General features: G+C 51.5%; 1 protein-coding gene across 1 annotated transcript in view; it reads left to right on the forward strand.

Annotated features, from left to right (window-relative positions):
- SLC16A2 (solute carrier family 16 member 2) overlaps positions 1 to 7,408 on the forward strand; it is a 35,327-nt gene extending 27,919 nt beyond the window's left edge. The window contains exons 3-6 of the mRNA XM_027738805.2: positions 3,643 to 4,105; positions 4,549 to 4,692; positions 5,197 to 5,425; positions 6,653 to 7,408. Of these exons, the coding sequence (XP_027594606.2) occupies positions 3,643 to 4,105; positions 4,549 to 4,692; positions 5,197 to 5,425; positions 6,653 to 6,873 (1,057 nt within the window). The 3' untranslated portion in view covers positions 6,874 to 7,408. The remainder of the gene's footprint in view (positions 1 to 3,642; positions 4,106 to 4,548; positions 4,693 to 5,196; positions 5,426 to 6,652) is intronic.
- Positions 7,409 to 16,738: the final 9,330 nt, after the last annotated feature.

Below are 16,738 nucleotides of genomic sequence, written 5' to 3' on the forward strand. Positions count from 1 at the left end.
AGAGCAAATTTTACCTGAGCAAGGGACTGTATTTTATGGGATTTCAGCCTCAGGTCCTTAATTTGATCTTTAAAACAGGAAGGAGAGGTTGGTGTACCTGTCATGGGCAGCTCCAAAGAGGCACTCACAGAGAAAACTGTTCTCCTTCGCAACCATTTTCACATTTGGTGCTGAAAGTAAATTAATGCTTAAAATAATATTTGATGGACTACACTTGAGAGGGAGTTTCTGTGCAGGACAGACAGGGAGGGGGACATGGACAGGATCTCGAGCAGTTTGTGGTGTTCCTGCTCCAGCTCAGGCATCTGCAGCAGCACAGGGCCATTGCTGTTCCTCTTTTTCCATCCCTGATCCCACGCCATGAAATTCTGCTGGCAGGCATCGGCTGATGTGCATTTAAATGGCAGGTGTACCTGTGTGTCTTTCCAACCCAGACGTTGGCATCTTTGTGGGAGCAAAAAGAGGTCACCTCTGGGGTACACTTGTTAAACAGAGTCTCAGAGTCACCGTGGAGACACTTCCAAAGCAGCATTTGCCTCAGTTCTTCTGAATAAAAACATTGCTTTGGCTTGGATTTCAGTTAAAATCAACATTGTTTTAATTAAAATGCTTCAAGAAGTGGGGTTTTTAAAGCAAATACGCACTAGTTTTCCAGAAGGCAATTTGCTTGTGCTGTGCTCCTCCTGCCCACCCTGCATGGGAGCCAGTCCACTCACACTGCTCAGTGAGACCCTCATGCTTGTCCCAGCCCTGGTTCCCTGGATGCCCAAATCCTCAGCGGCGGGAGCCCCCCCATTGTGCTGGGAGCGGGGATGCAGCAAAGGGCAAAGCCCCTGGGGCTGTGGCCGATTGCAGCCGAGCTTTTTGGGGCGCTAAACCCATCTCAGGCAGCGGTGTGGAAGGAACCACCCTCTGCGATTTCCTCGCAGGTGCCACCGCCTTGTGTTCCCAAAGATAACAGCAATCAGAGAGGGTGCAGTGGGTCCTGAGGGAAGGTGTGCCCTGGCAGTGCAGATCACAGGAGCTTCCCATGTAATCCTGCTTTCCTTCTAATCAACAGAGCTTGGACACTTTTCCCCTTCTATTGTACAGTGTTCGTGCAAAGAAAAAGAGCTGATGGGACCACGGCCGCTGCAAGTGGCTGGTTGTGTTGGGCTTGAAAAGAAAATCAAACAGTACAGGCAGAGAAGAATATTATTTCCAGGAGAGCTGCAGAACTGAAATCCCCATTTCCTGCCTCTCACTCTTGGATCACATTCCTTTGGCTCCCTTTTAAGGGAGAAAGGAGCCCCTCTGCAGCTGGACCGGAGCAGGGAAGCTGTGCCGGCGCGGCCGAGCGGAGCCGGGGGAAGAGCAGCGAGGCTGCGAGACTTGGCACCGCCCCGCCCTCGTGCTGGAGGCTGCTCCTGAAATTCAGAGCCTGTGGCTCCTGCTCACCCAGAACAATGGAGAACCTTTTTTCTGGTCCCGCTTGCCAGCTCTTCCCCCCACACAACTTGAGATCACCTCCCCAGTGCAGGCACCGGTGCAAAGTGGCACAGCCTGGGTTTGGTGGGCTGAGGCAGGTCTGCATCAAGGCTCATCCCCCCTTTACCTCCTGGTTCCTCTGAAATGGGGTTGTTTTGTCCAAACAGAGGAGCAGCAGTTCCCAGCACTACACCAAGCTGATCCAAAAACCCTGTGAGGCACCAAGCCTGTGCAAGAGGACTCCAGTGCCCAGCTCAGGGCCTCCTGCTCTCAAAATGTTGGGAGTTTGGTACAAAATCCATGAAAGAAACCAAATATGCTGCAATGCCGAGCTCTGGGGAAGGCTGGATGGGGTCGAGGTGAGGCTTTTCCTCTCTGCTGCCTTGCACAGGGGTGTCTCCTGCAGTTGTAATCAGCTCAAGCCACCACAAATCTTGTGTGCCCTCAAGAAAAGAGAAATCCCAATTAAGGCTTCACCCTTCCTCCAGTGTGAAGAGGGGTGTTTCAGCGTGTTTAGATGATGGCCAGTTCAGCAGGGCTGCTCTCTCAGCCCTCCTCCTCTGCACAGCTAAGTGTTCTGTAGGGGCGGTTGAGTCCCTCTTCATCTGCCTCTCCTTCCCCTCCACAATTTCTGCCCAGTTTATCCTGCAGAGAGGAGTCCCCCAAGCTTCTACCAGCAGGGATGAACCAGGGCTGTTCCCACTGAGAGCTGGAAGTGAGAGGCAGCTGATGGAGGGAGACCTCTTTGTCCCAGGAGATGTCATTATTCACGGGTGACCTTGTTATCCAAGGGAGACGATGCCGCCCTTCCCACTGGAGAGCAGCTGGCTGATTCCCAGTAAGCAGGCTGGGAAATCCTGGCTAAGAAGCATGGCTGGATGGAGCCCCTGCTCCTGCAAGGGTGTCTTAGCATCAACAGGGAGCAGATGGGAACCGGGGCATTTGTCTCCCCTTATCCGACACGTCAGCGCAGCCGCGGCACCAAAGCTGGTGCGACCCAGCCGAGATGGCCAGCGCTGGTGTGTGGGAGGTCGGAGACAGCCTGCATGGCCCAGCTGCTTCCCTGGCTCCCACAGAGGGGGCTTCTGATGTGGTTTCATCCTGGAGTAGCTGGAAAGTGCCTTTCCTGACAGTCATTTGTCTCGGAGCCGTTGGGCACAGCAAGCATGTTCTGCTTTCTGCTTGGCAAGCTGAAGAAACGAGCGTGTAATGGAAGGAATTATGTTCTTGTAAAGGTTTTCCCAACTTCCAGCTGCTCTGTTAGATGTGGGCTGCTGTCTCCTCGCTTGCTTCATGGGCATCACTCAGTATTACACAGGAGGGTTGGGCATCATGAGCTGCCCAGGTCTCTGTCGCGCTCTCCTCCCAGGCAATGTCTCATGCAGTTGGATGTATTGTCCCGTCATGAAGTGAAAACATCCTTCATCTGGAGAGAAACATAACAGGTTGTTTGCACGACCTAACACCAGGCTCCTTTCTCAGATGCTTCTATTGGGAAAATCGGGCTGGCAATTGGGAAGCAGCTCCTTCCAAGGGCTCTCAGAACTCTCCATCTGCTCTATAGAGCAGCCACTTCACTCCCTCCTTGAGTGCAGCCACCAATGTAAGGTACAAATGAGATCTATTAACTGTCTAATTTAAGCTCCCAGAGGAGCTTAAAGAAGAAGAACTTAATTAACCAACCTGAAGCTTGGGCAGAAACACCATGTTTCCTTCCTACGTGCCTAATAACCAGCAGGGTTGGTGCTTTCAAACTACACTGGGTGCAGAATGTTTTGAATTAGTCCTTTCAGTGGAAAAATAAAAAGGATTTCTAGCTAAAAATAGGCCACCCTTCCTACCTAAGAAAATCTTGTTTGCTGTAATTTAAAAACCATTGAAGTTACGTCAGCTTCCCAAGGAGGGCAGGTTGGCTGCTGCTTCTCCTGGCTGCAGAAAGCCCTCCCCAGCTAAACTCCATTTTCCCGAAGATTTAATGTGCCGGCTGTGAAGTGAGGATAATCCTTGCTTTGGCTTGGGAGTAATCTCCTTGGGGTCAGACTGTCTGTGTAGCACCTGTGGCATGGGAGACCTGGGTCTTGACACACGGTTTTGCAGGACCACAGGGCAGGAGGCTTCCTGACCTTCCCCACCTCTGCCTAACGTCACCAGCTCCATGTGTTTTTTTCCCGCTAGGTCTCTGGAAGTTCGTTATTTCACGTATGGGATCCTCTTTGGCTGTGGCAGCTCCTTTGCCTTCCAGCCCTCGCTGGTCATCCTTGGTCACTACTTCAAGCGCCGCCTTGGCTTGGCCAATGGCATCGTGGCCGGCGGCAGCTGCCTCATCTCCGTGCCGCTCCCCTTCTTCCTGAAGATGGTCGGGAAGGCCATTGGGCTGGCACATACTTTCCAAGTACTCAGTGCCTTAATGCTCATCCAGATCTTCTTGTCCATGACCTACCGGCCCACCCTGCCGCCCTCCTGTGACTCTCAGCACGACGGGCAGGACAAGCTGGGCAGCCGGAGCGCGCGGCAGCAGTGCTGGGCCCAGACGCGCAGGTATTTCAACTTGAGGGTTTTCCGGAGAAAGACCTATCGGATTTGGGCCTTTGGGATCGCTACTGCTGTCCTGGGATACCTCGTACCTTACATGCACCTGGTAAGAGCCTTGGCTGGGACTAGGAGGGGAGGGAGATCCCTGGCTCCTGCAAGCGAGGAGGGGGTGGGAGGAGGGCGATGGGAAGCAGGGGCAGAGGGGCCACACGCCTCGAAGCCAAGAAACTGCTACACATCCTGCAAACAGGAATAGTGGTGAGAGGATATGGCCTTTTGATGCCTCTATATGTCCTCTGAGCCAGGGTGGGCAGAGCAGCCGCTTCCCACGGCTCCCAAGAACAAGCATCGGTAGCAGGAGAGGAAGGGCCTGTTGGGTTTGGGGTGGGTGGAGGTGGTGCGTGCAGGTCAGTGTGGTGAGGACATGAGGGTCACACAATCACCCCCAAAAACATGAGCCAGCTGCAGGAAATCTCATCCCTTTTGGGGAGGTGACAGGGATCAGCTTTACTGAGGCATCATGTCCTTGTGTCCATCCCTCCATTGTAGGTAAAATACGTGGAGAAGCGATTTAAAGAGACCAAAAAGGACTGGATCCTCCTGGTCTGCCTCGGAGGCATGTCGGGGCTGGGGCGCTTGGTTTCAGGCCGTATTGGTGACTGCATCCCTGGGTTGAAGAAGATTTACCTGCAGGTATGTTGTGTCCAACCCTCTAGTAGCTGCTGGCCAACAACAGTGGGTCAGGGAATGGCATCTCTGCATTGGTCTGCTTAATCTGGTCAATCAGAGTGCAAACTCTTTACTGACTATTTTCTAACAGCCTTATCTGCTGTTAGGGAAGAAAATGTACTATAGAAATGTGTAAGGGAAGTTACACACTTGTCCAGTGTCCATTCAGCAATGAAACTCCATGGTACCAACTCTTCCCAAACTACTGACACCCTCTCACCTTCTTGTGGTTTTTGAAGAACAAACTGCTGAAATCTAGCAGCTAATCCAGCAGATAATCCTTCTTAACCCTTCTTAAAAGGTTATTCTTAAGGGCCCCTCTGAGACGGGCGCAGCGGATGGATGGCATTGCTCTGTCCAAAGGAGAGACCAATGACATTGACCTGTTCAGTGTCACCTTCATGACTCTTCCTGCTGCACACGCCCGCTCCTCACGCCCACTCCTCATGCTCACTCTTGCCTCCTCAGGTTGCATCCTTCATGCTGTTGGGCATCCTGTGCATGATGATCCCCCAGTGCCAAGGCTTTGAGGGCGTCATTGTCATCTGCCTCTTCCTCGGCCTCTGCGATGGCTTCTTCACCACCATCATGGCCCCCATCGCCTTCGAGCTGGTGGGGCCCATGCAGGCGTCCCAGGCCATAGGGTACCTCATGGGGCTGATGGCTGTGCCCATGACCGCGGGTACACCCATAGCAGGTTGGTAGCGCCGCGGTGCCGGACTGGGACCGCCTTTGGGAGGGACATGCTGGGAGCAGCTTTCACCCATGCTGGTATTTTGGTGTGAGACTGGACTCATGGTTTGGAATTTTCTGGCTTATCATATCACTGGGGGGTTGAAGTATGGGTGTGGCATCACTCCATGCTACATCCTATAATATCTCGGGGCCTTTCTCCAAAGGTGATCATGAGGGGAACAGTGAACCAAGGTCACATTAACTTGATTTCTGCTTGAAGATGAGCTAAAAATTGGCAGATATCAGTTTTCTAGGATTGATTCAAAGTTAGAGATGGAGACACCTGAGCTTCACAAGACTTGGATCTGTGTTTAAGCACAGCAATAACCCCAACACCCTTAACAGCAAGGGCTTTGCCAGAACTGGCCCTGGACAGCAGAACGTCTGCAGCAGCAAGCAACAAGCTAAAGCTGGATAAAATCCTCTGATCTCTGCTTCTGGCAGCCAAGTTCAGTTTAACACCCTCATGAAGGAACTTGGGGGCTGAAGACCCTCACTGTGAGGGTGCTGCTGCAGGACCCCCTGCATTGGACTCGCTGGGTGAAGGGGCTCATTTCATTGACTGAATCCCCAGGGAAGTGTCTATGCAGGAGAAACTCAGAGAGATTTTCCAGCGCTGATCAATGGCCACGCGTTATTCTCCAAGGATGCCTGGCTGTGTTAGAACTTGCCAAATGAACAAATGCAGAACCTCATTGGGTATTAAGGGCTCGGCTGTTGTTTGTGACTGGCAATGTAGATAAAATACCTGTAAGCAAAGCAGGGCTTCCAGATGGAGACAGTATGCAGAGGAGCAGCCCCTGCACACTTTTCCCATTGTCTCCTGGCTGGCAAGCCTCTGGGAAGAGCCACCTGAAGTGTTTGGTTTAACGTGTCTCAGCTTGTATTTGGGATTGTCTGGGATGTGTCCAATTGTGTCCTGTTCTGGTTAAACAGGAAGGATGGCTGAGGGTTTTCTTCTTGACTTCTTGGTACACAATGTTGGCTGCACACATCCTTCAATCCAAGGCATAAAAACTTCAAGAAATGCAGTGGAAAAAAAAAAGATTATTTTAAAAACCCAAATCTCCCCAAATCTGGTGGTTGACGCAAGCTGCAGCTCTCACGGGAAGGAGGAAACAAGCTGGTCATTAGACTAATGAGGGCTTAGCCTGATGTGGCTCTAACCTCTGTTGTTCTTCTCTTGCAGGATACCTCAATGATTATTTTGGGAATTACGACGCGGCCTTTTACTTCGCCGGAGTCCCCCCCATCATCGGCGCCTTGGTGCTCTCCGTGGTCCCGCTGGTCCATCAGAGGATGCTGAAGAAGCAGCGCCTGGACTCCGGCAAAGACAAGATGCTGGTGTCGGAGGCCGTGGTGAACGGGGAGCTGCTGCCGGGCTGCCCGGCCTCCGAAGCGCACATGTGACCCCGCTCCCCGCACACCCCACGGCCACCAGCAGCCTCTCCATAGCCCCAGCACAGGCCCTTTTGCAGACAGACCGTAATTCCCAGTGATTGCAGATGCACTATGTTTGTAAAGGAGAAAACACAAAAAGTTCTTCTAGTTAAAGGCTCTTAACTAGCAGAAACGCTCTTTCTCGGGATAGTTTTGATTTCAAAGCCACCTTTTTTTTTCCTCTAACCATTTTCTAAGGAGAACTCTCACCAGGATTCAAACTTGATCGATCTCCCGCTCCTCTCCCCAGTTTTCTATACATCACAACAGAGGTTTACAGCTAAAAATGCCTTTTTCAAGCAGGCCATGGATGGAGCTTGTTGGACCTGGCAGCTGTCCATCCTCCTCCTCCTCCTCCTCTGGTGTTACTGGGGTGTCACATCCAAGGGAGACAATCCCCTCCCCATCCAGCACCAGGGCCTGTTTGGAGCCAGAGATCCGAAGGAGGAAGCACTGCTTTAGTCTGATGCACAAACCAAATAAATGTCAGCAAGTCCTGCTTCCATCTTCTTCTCTCCCCCTTTCCCGCTGCTCTCCTGCACACCCAGAGAGCTGCAGCCGGGACGACTGGGAGCTCGGCCGGCTCCACCAAATGGAGCCACGTGGGAGCACACCCTTCCTGCAAAATATGCCTTAAAAATGCATGGACAAGACCGGCAGGTCCCTTGGCCACTTTCCACCTCTGTTTTCTCACCCAGTGACTAATGATTGGGCTTTTGAGGTGCAAAAGAGAGGGGCAGCTCCTGGCACAGCCCACAGTGGCTGGATCCACAGGGCCAAATCCTTGGGATCGCCACCAGGACAGGCACTTCGGAGGCATCAAGGCACACGGGGATGGGACAGAGCCCTGTGAGTCCTGGATCAGCTCTGTGCTGGGACGTGGCTTCCCTGCTGGGCACAGGGGCACCCATGGGTGTGGGGATGCTGCTGGCTCAGGGCACAGGGTGCCACTGCTCTTTTTTAGGGGCCAGTTGTGTATTTTGCAGCAATAACCAGGAGTCAGTATTGGCAAGGGAAGCCCGGTGTTCCAAAGGGTTGGAAAGCCCCTGTAGCATTTCACTCGTCGCCTGTGTGTTGTCGTGGGGAGCTGGTGCAGGGTCAGTGCTGTCCCTGGGGGGAGAGGGAGAGAGCACAAGGAAATCGCACAGCCAGTGGGTACCCACCACACAGAGAGGCAGCAGAGTTCAGCCTTGTGAAGAAATTCATCATTGCCCAGAGAAAATTTTAGAAATTCCAATTGCCCAGAGAGTTGTGACTGCCCCATCCCTGGAATTGTTCAAGGCCTGGTTGGAGGGGCTTGGAGCAACCTGGGATAGTGGAAGGTGTCCCTGCCCAGGGCAGGGGATGGAATGGCTTTAAGGTCCCTTCCGACCCAAACCATTCCACAATTCTGTGATCATCTCAAGGCATTGCTAATGAGTGTGGTTAAATGAGCGAGGAGGGAAGTTCTCCTGCCCCAGTGGGTCCCTGTGTAAATGAGGAGCCAACAGTGACTGGGGTACTTTTTCCTGGGAGAGAGCAAGAAACAAAATTCACTTTTATCCTGGCTGCAAACCCATCCTTCATTGAGTTTTCATTTTGTTCAACTGCCATTAAAAAGCTGAGATGCCTGAAGGGGGACGTGGGCCATGGGAATCACCCCTTGGTGTCCAGGTGAGTGTGGGGGTCTGTAACACCAAGACAAATCTCTGCTCTGGATATTTGGGTTCAGTGGAAGGCCCCTCCCATGGTCAGTGGTGGGACATTTGTACATAGGCTCAGGCCCTTGCATGCCCCTCTGGCCCTGTTTTTAACCCTTGTTGGTTAATGCATCGTAAGGTTTTGTGGTCCTGTGGCCCTTCTGTCCCCGTACAGAAACGCTGGAAAATTACCTGATGTGCTGTGATATGTCTGTTTATGACTATAAAATGAGGTGTCTACTTGTCTCTTTCTTCAATATGCTTTTCCATGACTGCTCTTACCCTTCATGGCATTGTCTGCTGTGGCTCTGCTGACCCATCACTCAGTTTTGGGGCCCACAGGAGGCAGCTGGAGCCATGTGGGCAGGCAGGGCAGGCACCATGGCGTCTGTGCTGTGGTGGGATCTGCCAGGCTTAGCCTAGAATAGGGTGTTAAAGTGATGTATTTCAGGTGGGAATGGGGTATCTTCAAAGCCCTCTGACAGCTGAAGGAAAGAAATAACACCTTATCATAACTCCTTCTGCGTGGTTTTGGGCATTTATTAACATGGGAGTTCGATGAAGTTCCATAAATCGTATTTTTTTACCTTAATGCCCCCCGAAGGAGAGCTTACGAGGCATTTAAATTCAACAAGGAGCTTCTTCAGGCCAAGCAGAGGACGAGCAGAGCTGCCTCCAAGCCCTGTCTGGGCTGAGTGAGCGGCTGCACAGCAGAGCCACCGATGGCAGCGCCCAGACTTTGTTGCGGTAAAACCTCCCTGGCTCATAAAGAGATTTATGGTTCAAATCCCAAATTTCTGCAGAATTCACTTGTCTTAACTGCTCCACATGCCTACAAAGGTCTTTTCCCAGGGGAACCTGCATCTAGTGCAACCAGTGCTTAGCACTGCAGTGGCATCGGAGCAGCTCCATGTCAACCACGAGCCAGCCACAGTCGTTCCCACTAAATTTTGGTCTTTGCCCATGGCAAACCCCATTTTGATCACAGGAAGCCAGCCCTCATCCTATTGCAGACTGATGTCTGGTACCAGCCTCCTGAAACCACATTCATCATCTTTAGCTGGCCAAAATCCTGCCCGTGCTGAAGACGGGCAAATTTTGCAGCAGGGAAGGCAGGTTTGAACAACAGCAATGAAAGGGTCACCTCGACAGCAAACACAGATTGGAACGGGAAGGGCAAAGGTTGGAGCAGTCTGACGACATAAAGGGAGTATTTGGGGTTGGTTTGTCAGCAAACTGCTGCTGTGGGTCTAGTTTGGCTTGTTACGGTATCAGGCAGCTTACAGGGATTTGTGCAGCTGGTGGCATGTGAGAGGTGGGATTGTGGTGACTGGAGCATCTATGAACAGGGAGGAATTGCACTGGCCTCCGAAACCTCCTTTTAGCCTGTGATGGTCTGATGATGTCACACCAAATGGATCCCTACCTGCTGCAAAAAGCTTCATCCCAAAACCCATTCTGTTCCATTAGGATCCACTCATCCTGGCCCAGCACATCCACATCCTCCTTGGGCAGGTGAGGGCTGAGCAGGCAGCTGCCTTCACAGCCAAAACTGCCTTTCACTCAGTTTTCTAATTAAAAAAAACAACCTTCTCCCTCTCCTGTGAGTGCCAGGCTGTGATTCCTGCCCCTCTCCCTTGCTCCAGGAGGGGAAGGGGGAGCCCGGCACTCCAGGCTAAGCCAGTTTTGGGAGCCAGCAAGGGCAGGGGAGCAGGTTGAGCCCCCGAGGTGGGAAAAGGGTGGAAGGGAGCAGGGAAGGCCCCACTTCACCCCATGCCCGGGGTGTTTGCAGAGCTGCAGAGCCTTATGTAAGTGTACAGTGAGCACAGGACGTGTCCCAGCAGCGCCCGCTCGGGGCTGGGCTGGGGCTGCCTCTTAAATCTTTACCTTGAGGGTGTTCAAAACCAACTTGTTGTCTTTTCTTCTTTTTCTTTTTTTTTATCTTCCTACTGTTCCAGAGTGAGGCGTTGAATTTAACTCCTCTTGCTCCTGCCAAGGCATGGAGCAGGACAGCCGAGCTGGGAGGGCTCTGGGCATGGTGGTGTTTGTGATGGGAAGGGTAGCAATGCTGCAGAAGCTGCCTGGGAAGTGCCATGATTCATGGCTTAAACCATCTGCAGGAGCTGCTTCATTGCAGTGTGCCCTGTCCTGAGGTCCTCTGGCCAGGGACACCCACATGCCTGAGTCCCAGGGCTTAATTTTAACAGATTCTGGCCACTCACTGGCTGGGGTTGAGGCTTTCTAACATTTCTGTGGGAGCTGTGGGAAGGCCACATCCTAATTGCCGTCCAAGCCTGAGGGCTTCTGCAGGTCTGCTGCAGTACCACGGGGTTTGGGGACCCCCAGTTTCAAGAGGTTTTGGCTCTACCTCCAACCAATGTGGTGGTTTGGGGCTACCAGTCGAGGAACTTCATCATCCTCTGGGCTGAGCTGCCTGGAGGAGCCAGGAGAAAGGTGGTCTCCAGCTAGGCAAGGACATTCCCACCCTCCCCTGTGTGGCAGAGCCACAGGAATGTTCTCCATGGCAACAGAGGGTCTCTTTGGTACGTGGGCGCCAAGAGCGACTTGCTCTGGACAGCCTGATTTGGTGCTGAGGATCTCATCTACTCTTGCTCAGATCACTCCAGTTCAGTGTCTTGGGAGGCTTAGGGTGGATTTCATCCCTGGCTGGCATCTGCACCTTTTTGTGGCCATATGGTCCTCAGAGTGAAAACCTGGATAAAGGTGAACTTGGACCAAATCCTCTGGACTCAGGGGGACAGATCCAGCTGAGACATTTGCCATCCCTCCATCCTTCACTGCCAACCATTCCCAGCTTTTATGTGCTTTGGTACCCCACAGTTTTGTTTGGGGGTTACCTTGGTTATTTTAGCTTCAATCATTTTCACGCTGGCAGAGTTTGCGTCTCCTTATCCAGTTGGAAGCAGAAAATCGGGATGACTTTGAAAGCCCCGGCTCCTTTGCCAAGGAGAGTGGAGCAGCCCCTCCCTGTGCCTTTGTGCCACCAAACCTGAGCTTGAGGAGCTCTTTTGGGTGCTTACAAGCCACCCTTGTAATCTCTGGGGAGAATGACGTGATTGAAAATTGCTCCTTACCTCTGAGGTCCTCTGTAATTCCGGGCGGGGATGGAGCTGGCACCAGAGAGGGGACCCACAGGCCAGTAAAGACCCAAAAGAAAGCTGTTTCCCTATCTTTTGAGAGTCTTTGGAAGGAAAGCAGACACAGGGGTGGATGGAGCTCTGAGTGGGCTTAGGAGCCCTGGGGTGTTTGCAGGGGTGACCCTCCCCGTGCTGTGGGGTGAGCATCGCTCCAGGCTCTTTATCAGCTTGGCTCGGCCACGCCGCGGACTTTGGCCCTGGTGACAGTGAGGTTATCGCTGGGCTTTGGTGGGTTCACCCCACACAGCCCCTTCCGGGGGGGCTTTGTTGGTTTATTTTTTCAAACATTGCAGTGCCCTCAGTGCTCCTCTCAAGGACAGACACTGAGAGTGTCCCTACGTCCCCTCTTCCCACGCACTGTGGTGGCAACAGTCCGACCACAGGTATGGGGCTGGGATTCACATTCCCAGTGCAGGCAAGGTGGGAGAGGAAAACACAAAATTCCACCTGTTTCCTGCAAAACACGGCTTTGAAGCAGTCTCTGTACCTCCAAAGTTTCTCCTCTTTTTGTACCATACTCCCAACACTCCCCCTACATCCACCTCTGCCCGGCACGGCGAGTGTAGCCCTTACCCGTAGTGCTAGAGACAAGGCTTAGTGTCTATTTTACTGAGGAATTAAACTTTTTTTTTTCCTTTTTGTACATTTTTAGTCGTGGTGTGGCTGATGAGTTGTTTACGGGAGCAGGTTTTTGTGTGGAGTTGATGCTCCTCTTGTGGTGGGTGACAGCCAAATTGCCTGAATGCAGTTGGGGTTTGGCTGCCGAGCACATTCACTCCAATCATTTCGGGAAAGAAAACGACTTCTCGAGGCCTGAACTTTCCCAGCATATCCTGTTTCAGCTATTTGAACCCGTTAAAGCCAGAGGCAGGATTTTTCTGGGGAGGCTGAGGGCAATTAGGAAATTACCCCTCTCTCCCTCCCCTGCCCTGAAATCCAGCAGGATAAAGCCAAATATTTGCTTTCAGATGGGTGGATTTTGGAGCTGGCTCCACATAAGAGCACCGGGGCGGAGGCTTGAATTTTGGCCGTTTCGGGTAATTGTTTTTAAAGCAGGACCTCCAAGCTTGCTGCCATCAGCCCTGGTCAGCAGATTCCGATGCCATGCCTCTCTCCAGCTCTGTCACAGCTGGCATTTGCTCCACTGTTGATGGAAAACAGCCTGTCCATGGGTGTTTGGGGCGGGATGCATTGCTTTGCCCTGTGATGTGCTGGTAACGCTCACCCTCACAGTGTCTGTACCCACTAGAAAGACTAAATAAAAGGCTGCAAGCACTGTCAGTAGCTTCACAATCCCATTTTTTTTCCACTGTGTTCCTGATTCTGGCTCAGCAGGAGTCATGTGTGGCTCCAGAATTGGTCCTGGGAAGTGCCCAGGCCTGCTGGGCACGCTGGGCAGACCAGCAGAGCCAGTGGTCCGAAAACAATCACTCAATTCAATGCTGAAATCAGATCCTGAAGCCTAAAATTATTCCTCTTTTCTTCTGATTTTTTACATCTGCTTCTTGCAAGTGATTTATATCCCCTAAAAATTTTGTATCTGGAATTAAAGTATTTGAATGTGTGTCTTAAAAGTATGACTGTCCTTTCAAATGTGAATTTCTGATTGTTGGAAGAAAAAAAAATAAACAGAAAAAACCTACCCCATATTAGCACATTTTTGTAATTAATGTTTTATGAATGTTGTTTAAAAAAATTGTGTAGAATAAACCAGTTTTAAAAAGAAAAGGGGTCCATGCCCATATTTTGCCTGGTCTCCTCTCCCCATGGCCAGCCTTGGGCACTGGTCCCCCATCAGCTTTCTCAGATGCTACCAACTCTTCAGAGGCACTGGAAAGGCAACGGTTTAACTTGAGAATTACTTTTATTGAGCACTTGATACACCTTGAGGAACGACTGTGCCAAGGTCCTGGTGCCTAACAGGGGAGATGATGTTCCCATGCAACGCTGGAGGGTGAGAGCTGGAGGTGGCATTGGCGGGCGGATCGTCCTTGTCCCACCCAATGCATCAAAAGCTAAAAATAATAAGGAAAGAAAGCCCTGAGAGCATCACCCAGAGGGGGTCAGTTCTCAGGGTGAGCCCTCAGCCACCCAAACAGGTTCCCCTCTGTTCCACTGGATACAACTTTGGGTCTGGCCCCTTCGGGGGCTGCAGCATCTTTGCTCCGCAGGGGCTCTCACACGGCCACAGCACCAGGGCTTTTATTAAGCATTATTATTACTATTATTTCTTCCCTTTGGCGGTGGTTGAGGGGCACTCTGAGGCCTCCCAGGTAGGAGCACTGGGCAGAGAAGAACTAATCACTTTTTGTCAATAAGAGCAGTTATGGGAGCATTGGGAAAGACCGAAGATGATCATCCATGAGCGAGGTTACAGTGGCTGTGTGATGCTGAAAACACAGCTTTTATCAAGGGTTTTACGTTAATGATTTGTTTATGTGAGGTACTTTAATTGCCATTAGATAAAAGCTTACACAGGCATTAGTTTTATATAACTCAGGCTCTTTTTTTAATGTGCACCTCAACCCGTTTTCAAGTTGGGGATATTTACTGCAAATAGTGTTTAAAAAAAACCAACAGGAGATAAGAGATGGTAAATACAGATTCAAAGGGAATAAGACTACAGCAATGAGCTCCTCTGAAGGACTTGGTGCTGTGCATGCAGGGACAGAGCTGGAGGAGAGGGAATGCTGCATCCCATTCCTGAGAGGGGAAAGCACCGGGCGAACGCTTGGAGCTGCACGGAGCTTCACTCACAGGCAGCACAAAAACCCCCAGCACCAGTGTGATAGCAAAATTATCTTCTTACAACACCTGGAAATTTGGAGGGCAATTAGGAGGGTGCCAAGGTGCATGATAGAAGTGGGTTGTGCATCCATGGGGACACCCAGAGAGGCAGTGGAGGGGACACCCTGCCCTGCTGCTCCCAGCACCCCCAGGAGCATCAGCTCATCACAGTCCATCTCCACAAATTCCATATAAATAAATACAAACATACACGTTCCACAAATTTCACATAAATAAATACAGACATACATATATATTCATACACATATACACACATACATAAATATATATATATATATGTGTCTCCAAGGGTGAGTTTGTGCACGGGCCCATTGGAATCCCCTCTCAACCTGGCGGAGCACAGGGCATGGAGCATCAGTCACCTTCTCCTGCTCTGCCAGGCTGCTGGATCTGTCCCTAATCCATTGAAAAAGTGGGAAAAAAGTACCTTGCATCAGAGCAAAATTGTCAGATTTTTCCATGAAAAGGTTGCAAACAAGAAAAAACCCAATCAAACCAAAAAAAACAACAAAAAAAGGATGTTTTCGTTACTGTAACACTGTAGTTCAGTATTTAGTTATCTGTTCATACATTCAAATTGAAATGTCATGGATTAAACCAAGTTAATTATATACAATTACCGATATTTGCGCTACAAAATGCATGCATGTTTTATATATTAAATATATATAATGACAAGTATGTTTTCTATATTAAATATGAGCCACATGTCAATGTTTTGTGTTAGTTTAATAGTTTTTAATGAGGTATATTTTTAGACCTATATATGCGAATGGCATCTATCTACCTATATATTGATTTTTTAAAGCTTATACATATATATACACCCCCAAGTATCTCTATCTATAGATGTGCAGTGTGTACCCGAGCTGCAGGGTGAGGTTGATCCCTGCAAGGGGTCCCTGGGCAGTAGGAGGCAGCGGGGGGGGGGTGCCGTTCCCGGCCACTCTGCTCCTCTCCCCGCGAGCTCTGGGCTGCGCTTGGTTTCGTTTATTGTCTTCTTCTCCATCTGTTTTCTTTTTGCAGGACTTAAATATCAAAATCCATCAGAAAAAAAACCCAAACCAACAAACCAAAAACAAGTAAAAAACCGTTTTCAAGCGCCTTTGAAGGACTTGAAGGATGCACTGAGGAGTGGCAGCAGTTTAGTTTTTTTAATCATCTCTGCGTCTAAATGCAAATCTTTCCTAGAGCCGTTGCTCGCTGTCGTTATTTAAAGCAATAATTTGGAAAAGATCCCTTCCCAGGTCTGCTCAGCCGCACCCAGCCTCGGCAGGGCTGGGAGGGCACCGAGCCGGGGTGTCGGGGGACCCTCTGGCCCGGGAGGGGGGTATCCAGAGTCCATCAAGCATCACCGGAGGGGAAAGGAGAACACACAGGGTGGGGCTGGGGCAGCGCTGGGGTGAGCTCGGGATGCGCCGGCTTTCCTTCGGGTGGAGTTGTAGGGGCTTTTTTAAACGCAATAGAGAAACCGCTTCGTACTGGCAGCAGGGCAAAGCAAGGGAGGAAAATTAGAGATGTGCTTCAGATCTAAGGGAAACACGGCACAGGGGAGGGGGAGAGGGGGCAGAGAGAGCAGGGAGGTGTGTCGGGCTGAGACGGGGGGGAGAGAGCCAGCTCCCCGTGCTGGGGACCCCCGGCCCCCGTTATCAGCACCCCCGGGGTGGGGGTAGCCCTAGCCCAATCCCGATGCGGGATCACCAGTCCTTTGGGTTTTGCTCTTGGACCCCGTGCTTTATCCCGGCCGGGGCTCCGGGGCATGCCTGATTTAGCTGTTTTTTCTTTTTTGGCACAAGAGCTGCACTAAACAAGCCTCTCCCAATCACTCGCAGCCCCGCTCCATCCCGCACTGGAAACGCGAGGAGCGTTCGGGGGCTTTTGGGGAGGGTTGTGGAAACAGCCCTGGGGTGGGGTGCGAGCAGGGCCCCCCATGTGTCCCCCCGCAGGCTCCAGCTATTCCATTGTTTTGGCACGCACCTCTTCCGCCTGGGATCGGGATTTGATGGTTGTAAATCTGTTGTCGTCTCATCTGGAGCATCGCTCAGTCCGGGCCAGCCCCGGCGTACGTGGTCGACGCTGCATCGCCCCAGCAGCGCCTGCTGCCCTCCGGCTCGGTCCCCGCCGTCCTGGACTGTGTCCTCGAGCCCCTTCTGGACCTGCTCTGCATCCCGACAACCACCAGGATCCCCG

This window comes from Pipra filicauda, unplaced genomic scaffold (assembly GCF_003945595.2).
Source record: "Pipra filicauda isolate LSUMZ 115617 unplaced genomic scaffold, ASM394559v2 scaffold484_size733096_pilon, whole genome shotgun sequence".
Taxonomy (NCBI): Eukaryota; Metazoa; Chordata; class Aves; order Passeriformes; family Pipridae; genus Pipra; species Pipra filicauda.